Raw genomic sequence first — 8,136 nt, forward strand, 5'->3', positions numbered from 1 at the left:
CCTGGAAAGTCTGTCTGTGGGTATCTGCATGCCTCTGACTAGGGGGCAGCTACCACAGCCTGCAGCTGGTATTTTCTCTTTTCTTTTTCAAGCTCTTTAGGGAAAGGAGCTTGAGGTGTCCCTGAGGTTTTTAAGAGAGGAGACTTCCCCGGTGATCTCTTCCCTGGGTTTTCTTGGAATACTTGGGTGGTGGCAGCGGTTTATATTCTCCAAAGGCCGGGTGTTAGGATTTCGGGGGGAGTTTTTGTACCAAAGCCTGGAGAGATCGGGTTTTGGGGTGCTTTTGTGGGCTCCCACTTCTGCATTCATCATGCCAGAGTGGGGAATAGCCTTGACACAGCTGATGCCCCGGGCGTCATCGTTAACCATTTCACTGCCGACCCCAGTGTGTCAGCACGGAGTGGGAGGGGGCCGTCCTGTCGGGGCTGCAGCTGGGCCAAGTGGGGGAGATGTGGTTGCTTCGTTCCTTTTCCCCACTGCCCCCATGCAGCCAAACAGCCCAAAGGGGGGATGTGATGGGGCGCTTGCCCTGCACTGGCCCTTTAAGGACAAACCCCAGCCCTGAGTGAGGGCTGAGAGTGAAGCCCCAGCTGAGACAGCTCTGCTGATGAGGGCCCAGCTGGGGGTGAACTAAAGAAGGGATCCTGGAGGGATCCGGAGAGAGAGCAGTAGGGACCTGACTGCCAGGGAAGCAGAGCAAGGCTGGGGAAGCTCTGGCCAAGCAAACTCCCAGGCTGCAGGGCCTGAGGCTACTAGGGCTGCAGAGAGGCAGCGGATCCGCACCCCCTGCCGATGCTGAGGGGCCGTGCCAGGCTGCAGTTTGCCCCAGAGGCAGGGCTAGGGGAAGACAGGCCGTGGGTCACTGAGCCAAGGTGGGTGCAGGGAAACTGGGGGCTCTTGGAAGGGGAGGACCATGGAGAGCAACGCTGGATAAACACCCCTTCCTCCCCGCCCCCCGGCAGGGGGCTCAGACACTGGAGTGGCCCTGCCGGAGGGCCGTGTGCTGGAGAGGACGCCGTGGCCCAAGAACGGCGCGGTCAGGACTGGAGGGAGCAGCGAGACCACGGGGAGACGCCAGCCAGAGGGAGGCGTCCAGCGGGTCGACGAGCCGATTCCCAGGGCTACCTCGGTGAGTCTGCCCCGTGACAGGGGGCACAGCCCGGGGCCACCTGAGTCCCACCAGGGCTGAGTCCCGCAAGCGTCGGAGCCCACGGAGCGGCCGATGGAGCCAGCGGGCAGGAGGGGGAAGCCCGTAGCCTTGCAAGCCGGAGGGGCGAGGAAGCGGCTGGGGGGGCCGTGGCTCTCCCCTGAGTCCTTTCCTCCCCTTCTCTTCCCCACTTGGGCCCAGTTCCCCTGGGCTGACTTGCAGGGTTGATCCTTCCCCATCCAGAGAAGTGCTGGGCCCAGCAACGTCCCCCCCCCCCCCCGCTCACTGCCATGTCTCCCAGCAATGGCTGCTCTCCCGGCCTGTGTCAGGAGTGGCAGCGCCTCTCAGGGAACAGCCAGGGGAGGGCTGAGTTAATCTGCTCCCGTGGAAGCAGGGCCTGACGGGAAAGCGATTTGAGAAGCGCCGGCTAATTGACGCCTGCGGCGCGGAGCCGGGAGCAACGCCAAGGCCTGGCCCTAGCTGCCCTCAGGCACTCTCTCTCCTCAGGCAAAGGGGTCGCTGCTGGTCACGTCCCCATCCCGCTGGCTCGCCCTGCCCTGCCCCGATGAGACGTGCAGCTGGCTGGGGCCTGCGCCACCCGGCACGGCCTGCCTGCATGCGCCTCGCCTTCCAGACAGAGTTCACCAGGCGTTTTGCATGGGTCTCCCCTCCCTTTTGCCCCCACTTGGTCTCCTTGCTACGAGCTGGCCAGCGAGACCGTAGTGTTCCCGTGCCATTCCGCTGGACGCTCTGACATCCCACGCTCGGGCAAAGCCTCACCCCAGGAAATCAGTGAATTGGCAGGTGATCAGCACCTCGTGGCTTCTCCCGGTGACTTCAGCCTCAGGGTTCTGTCTGAGAGGCTGCATCTAGACTGGCAGGATTTTCCACAAATGCTTTTAACAGAAAAGTTTTCCGTTAAAAGCATTTGTGGAAAAGCGCGTCTAGATTGGCACGGACACTTCTCCACAAAAGCACGTTTTGCGGAAAAGCATCCGTGGCCAATCTAGACGTGGTTTTCCGCAAAAAAGCCCCGATCGCCATTTTCGCCATCGGGGCTTTTTTGCGCAAAACAAATCTGAGCTGTCTACACTGGCCCTCTTGCACAAAAGGACTTTTGCCCGAACGGGAGCAGCATCGTATTTCCACGAGAAGCACTGATTTCTTACATGAGATCGGCAGTGTTCCTGCGGAAATTCAAGCGGCCAGTGTAGACAGCTGGCAGCTGCTTTTGTGGAAAAACTTGCCAGTCTAGAGGAAGCCAGAGAGAGTAAAACCTGAGTAAAACCTGAGTAAGAGCCGCAGGGCTTGGCTGATCGGGCATTGGCCAGTGTCACCTCTTTGGCGACAGTTATAACAGCTGAACCCCTCTAGTCCGGCACCCTCGGGACCTGACCGGTGAATTCACCAAACCACGGGACGCCAGTGTTGTCTAGCAGCATTACCGGCACTGCCACTGCTTGCTGGGCTCTGAGAAGATAACAGCGCCGGACAGAGCCAGAATGGGTGGCTGGCTGTAAACAAACTTTATGGAACCACAGACAACTTGGCCACCCCCATAGTAAGTGGACACCCAGCTAACTCCAATCCTGCCGGACCAGGGGTGTTGCCGGATCAGAGAGGTTCAACGTGTCATGATGAACCAGGGCAATGGGACGTTTCTGGAGGGAACGGGCAGCTCAGGGAAGTGTTGAGAGCAGAGTGGAAAAGTCCCCACAAACTAGCGTTGCTGTGGAATTTGTTGATGGGGCAAAATGGAAACGGTCCGTGGCCACAGGTCTCCTGCCGACGGCCTGACTCCTCGGCCCTGCCCGCTCTGTGGCTGGCTAGGCTACCCAGCGGGCCAGGTTCTCCAGGAAGCCAAACCAACTCCTTTCAGCTGGGGGGGCGGGGCGGGGAGGAAGCAGTTTGGGATCTGGGCCCTCTGCTGTAACCGTGGCTGGGTTGGGGTGCCCCGCCCCCGGGTACGACATGGCTGAGGACGGCCTCTCCTGGCGCGGCTTCCCCTGTGGCCTCCCCCGTGAGGAACGAACCGGCACCGGAAATCCAGCCACAGCACTCGGGGCAAGAGTGTCCCAGTCGGAGATGGAGAGGTCCTGGCAGGGCTTCGATCTCCCCCCCCCCCCCCCCCCCGCTCCCAGCCTAGCCTGTGGAAGGCCCCAGAGAGGTCACCAACACGTGGGGCAGCAGCAAAGAAACGCGGAGACTCCCCTCCTAACGTTGAGCGAGGAGCTTTATTGGGAAACGGCCACAGTCCTCCGCCAGCTCCAGTCCTCTGGTTTCCTCCTGCGGCCTCTGGCTCCAGGGCAGGCCTCTGCCAGTGTGCCCGGGAGAGCTCGTCGGGTTACCCCCCCGTGTCCGGGGCAGCCCTGGGCGGTGACTCCAGCCCTGTCCTGTAAGAGGAGCGGATGAGGAGACCTCCCGCCCGCCCGGGCCTGCCCCCTGCAGCGCGCTTTGCCCTGGCGCCGTGGAACTGCCCCATCCTGCTGCCGGGGGCGGGTCCCAGGGAAGTGAATCCAGCCCCAGGGCTGTCCCAGGTTGAGCGGACTGGGGGCGGGTGACATGGGAGGCGATTTAAAGGGCCGATGGCAGCAGCAGTTGGGAGCCTGGACCCCTTGGAATCACCTTACACACCCTCCCTTCCCCGTCGAGGTCCCTGCTGAGGGCAGCAAAACGCTGGGGGCATAGACCGTTCAGCAGCCGTGCGAAGGAAGGGGGGAGCTGGGAGGGCTGGGCATTCACCAGATTGCCTAGGGCAGGAAATTCTCCCTGGCAGCAGCATTGGGTGCTGCCATCTGGTGGCTAGAGCCTGCCCTCTCCCCAAGTGCCACTGCTGCAAAGCTCTGTGCCTCAGTTTCCCCAAGTCAGTGAGAGGCTAGTGCAGTGATGTGTGTCATTAGCACATCACGTGGGCAGACATAGGGATCCGCCACCTTCCTGGCGCTGGCCGTCTCGTGCCCCGTCAGCCCTTGGGAGCAGGCCTGGTCCGGCCCCTCTGGGGTGCACATCTCAGAGCGTGTTTCAAACGCGCGTCGCGACAGCCGCCCACATGAACTGCTTCGAGCCGCCAGAGCGGGCCCTTTCCCGGCCGTGAGTCTGACTCCTGGTGCGTCGGAGCCGCCGCGCTCCCGAGGCGCTAGCGCCGCCGTGTCGGAACACTGGCGAGTCCAGGCAAATGCTCTGCGTCAGACCCTGCTCCCCTCCGCCAGAGCCACAGGCCCCCTGGCGGCTGCCCAGCCCCGGCGGGTGGGGTCACAGGTAGCTGATCTCTATGACGTTGGGCTCCGCATTCCCGCAGAGCGGTTGGTGTGCACAGGAGCACGGGACGGGCCACGTGGCGGCCGCGTGGCTGCCTGGCTCGCCCTGGAAGCTCGGTGCGGGCTGGGTGCTGCTTTTCCGCGTGGAGCCCAGTTTCTTCCAGTCTGTCAGGCGCACCCCGTGCTCCAGGTCCTGCGGCATGGGCTCGTGGCGCAGGGTGAGCTGTAGTACGCGCAGCTGCGAGCCGTAGCGCACCAGCACGATGATGAGCACGGCCAAGAGGACGAAGAGGCCGACGATGACGGTGATGGTGGGGAGGGCGTCGGCCTTCTTCGTCACCGCCCGGGTCACGGAGCCTGGCGTGAACCCAGCCATGTGCGCAGGCGCAGGCGGGCTGCTCAGGGCGGAGACGTTCATGGCGGCAGCAGGGACGCGCACCTGGGGAGAAGCAGAGCGGGTTGGGCGAATGGCGCATGGCGTTCTAGCCTGCTCCTGCCCAGCCACCACGTGGCCCAGCGCAGCAACTCGTCCGCTTCGCTCCGCGGATGGGACCCAAGAACTCGGCAAGGATGCAGCCGGTCAGGGCCAGCTGCAGCAGAGCCCTAGTGATGGGGGGAAGGACAAAGAGTCTGAGAGCCACTAAAATCGCCCTGGGTCACTCGGGATGCAGGATGGGCAGAGCCCTCCGGGGCAGGGTAGAGGTCACTACAATTTCAGTGTGATGGGCCCTCCCTTCTGGTCCTGGACTGTCAGGTGACACCCAACCTTCACCTCCCTGGTCCTTCTGCATCAGAACGGCCAGACTGGGTCAGACCACAGCCCAGGGTCCTGTCTGCCGACGGTGGCCAACGCCAGGGGCCCAGAGGGAGTGAACAGAACCGGGAACCATCCAGTGATCCCTCTCCTGATACCCATTCCCAGCTTCTGACAGAGGCCAGGGACCCCTCCCTGCCCATCCTGGCCAACACCCAGGGTATGTCTATGCTAGCCCCCTAGTTCGAACTAGGGTGGTTAATGTAGGCATTCGAAGTTGCAAATGAAGCCCAGGATTTAAATATCTCAGGCTTCATTTGCATCTTCCCGGGCGCCGCCATTTTTAAAAGTCCCTTAGTCCGAACTCCGTGCCCGTGGCTACACGCGGCACAGAGTAGGTCGTTCAAATTAGGATCTCTACCGTTACTCCTCGTGGAATGAGACATACCGGTAGTTCGGATTAGAGATCCTAATTCAAACGACCTACTCCGTGCTGCGTGTAGCTGTGGGCATGGAGTCTGCGCTAAGGGGGATTTAAAAATGGCGGTGCCCGGCAATATGCAAATGAAGCCCGGGATATTTAAATCCCGGGCTTCATTTGCAACTTCGAATGCCTACATTAGCCACCCTAGTTCGAACTAGGGGGCTAGCATAGACATACCCCCATTGATGCACCCAAGCTCCATGAATTTATCTACATTTTTTTTGGAACCTTGTTACAGTGCTTTCATGGGAAAAACCAACTTCTTCAGAGGCGAGGATCTTGAGTGGAGGAAAAAAGGGGAACCCTCAGCCCCCCCTTTTCTCCAGCTTTTTTTTCTCCACTCAAGATCATCCCATCTGGGGCAGGGGGCTTTGCCCACGAAAGCTCCTGATCCTAGAGAGAGATTTGTGGGTCTCTGAGGTGCTTTGAAAGTTACAGACTCGCAGCGGAGGGGAGAGAGGTCACGTTTCTTACTGGTACTGTCCTGTGCCACCAGGTCCCTGCCAGCTCTTGCGCTAGCTCCCTCTGGCCAGAGCTGTGCACCAGGGCGTCCCCGTGTCCTTTCACCTCTGCTAACCCGGCTCCCCCCGAGACTGTTCCCCGTGTAAATGGAAAAGCCACAGGGCCCAGCAGCCACCCCATGGGGCGTGGAGGGAAGGAGGCCGGAGGGGCCGGGAAGATGAAGGATGCGCTGCACTTCAACACGCATTTAATGCCCAGCTTAGTCCCGCTGCAGCGAGGGGCCGTGAAGGGGGGTTAGAGTGACGTGGGCGCTCACCCGCCTTGCTAAGCCGAGGCCGGGAGGCGCTTGTGTGAGTTGCTCTAACAGCCACTGGGCCTTCCCCCACTTGCTTCTCCTCCCACTGCTGGAGCTCCAAGTGCGGCGCGCTGATGCGTGCTGTCACAGACTCAGCCGCTCCCCGGCCGAGCCAGCCTCCACGGGCGGCCTGTCTTGAGCAAGCGGGAATGAAGGCCGCCGCTTTTCGGCACTGCCTGGCCCTCTCTCCCACGGGCCCCACCCCCTCTCCGGCCAGAGCGCCCGGCATCCGTTCTAGGTGATGGAAATTCCATGGGAGCAAATCATTTGTTCTGCCGCTCACGCAGAGACGGCAAAATTCCCAGCTCCCTTCCTCCAGAACTGTGGCGCTCAGACCTTCCCAGACGACGGTCCCCTGGCCGGAGTCTGGTCTCGGACCCCCCGCGTTTCACCTCGCTTACCCGGCTTGCTCACACGCTCCGACAAAGGGTCAAAGCGCACTCGTGCTGAAAAATGGCCGACTTTCTCACTTGCCCCCTATCGTTCCCACGTAAATCTCCTGGCCCATAGAGCGCTGGTGCTTACACTGCTGCTTGGCTAGTGCTTTGCATGGAGGCTGTTGGAAACCTCGGCAAATAGGTCCCCCAGCAGAGACCCGCGTACCCCGTTCTAAACCCTGCGCCGGCTGGACAGTTCCTCAGCCAGGGAAGTGCTGGGGCACGTGCCGTCTCTTCCCAGGGCACCAGGATCTGGGGGCAGCGTGTGCCCGGCACACAGCGTGTCGCACAGAAAACGTGTGCGAATGAAGGCGAGAAAGCAGGTTGTGAGTCGGGGGGAGGAAGTGACTCGGTGTCAGGGAACGGGGGCGGGGGGCTGAGGGGAAAAGGAAGCTGAAGTGAAAGAAAACCCTGCAGCGCGGGGACTCTGGCAATACCTTCATGTCCCCGTCGCCATGGCAGTCCCGTTCATGTCTGGGGGGAAGCCCTGAGCCTCAGGGCAGAACTCGGCAGAGATGGCTCCCGGCAGGTCAGATGAGGACTGAGAGAGCTTGATTGGAACTAGACTCACCCAAGAAACTGCCACATCATTAGACACACACACACCCCCTCGCCGGGGAAGAGGAAATGCCTCCTCGCGCTGGCTGGCCAGGTGCCATGCCACATCACGCTTAGGTACACACCAGAGGCACTCCGGGAAACACTGCGTCTCTGCTCTGTCACACGGGCGCCCGACACACCCTCCTCCACGCCCCCACGCAGCATTCCTCCGGCCGGGCGCTCTCCTCCCTGCAGCACAACGCCCTTTCACCACGGCTAGTGTGCGCATGCACAGCGCACGCCCCACCACTGCGGCCTGTTCCCTTCGCCTGACCCCGCGGCCTGTTCCCTTCGCCTGACCCCGCGGCCTGTTCCCTTCCCTGCGGCCTGTTCCCTTCGCCCCGACCCTGCGGCCTGTTCCCTTCGCCTGACCCCGCGGCCTGTTCCCTTCGCCTGACCTCGCGGCCTGTTCCCTTCCCTGCGGCCTGTTCCCTTCGCCCCGACCCTGCGGCCTGTTCCCTTCGCCTGACCCCGCGGCCTGTTCCCTTCGCCTGACCTCGCGGCCTGTTCCCTTCCCTGCGGCCTGTTCCCTTCGTCTGACCCCGCGGCCTGTTCCCTTCGCCTGACCTCGTGGCCTGTTCCCTTCGCCTGACCCCGCGGCCTGTTCCCTTCGCCTGACCCCGCGGCCTGTTCCCTTCCC

The 8,136-nt window shown here is 62.0% G+C and overlaps 1 protein-coding gene across 1 annotated transcript; it reads right to left on the minus strand.

Moving 5' to 3' along the window:
• Positions 1-3,362: 3,362 nt before the first annotated feature.
• On the minus strand, positions 3,363-7,543 carry SMIM33 (small integral membrane protein 33). The gene is made up of 2 exons (XM_025188735.2): positions 7,334-7,543; positions 3,363-4,843 (listed from the first exon to the last, which is right to left on the minus strand). The coding sequence occupies exons 1-2, from the start codon at positions 7,337-7,339 to the stop codon at positions 4,400-4,402; spliced, it is 450 nt and encodes a 149-aa protein (XP_025044520.2). The 5' UTR covers positions 7,340-7,543; the 3' UTR covers positions 3,363-4,399.
• Between the last annotated feature and the right edge of the window lie 593 nt (positions 7,544-8,136).

Source organism: Pelodiscus sinensis, chromosome 17, assembly GCF_049634645.1.
Source record: "Pelodiscus sinensis isolate JC-2024 chromosome 17, ASM4963464v1, whole genome shotgun sequence".
In the NCBI taxonomy this organism is placed as follows: Eukaryota; Metazoa; Chordata; order Testudines; family Trionychidae; genus Pelodiscus; species Pelodiscus sinensis.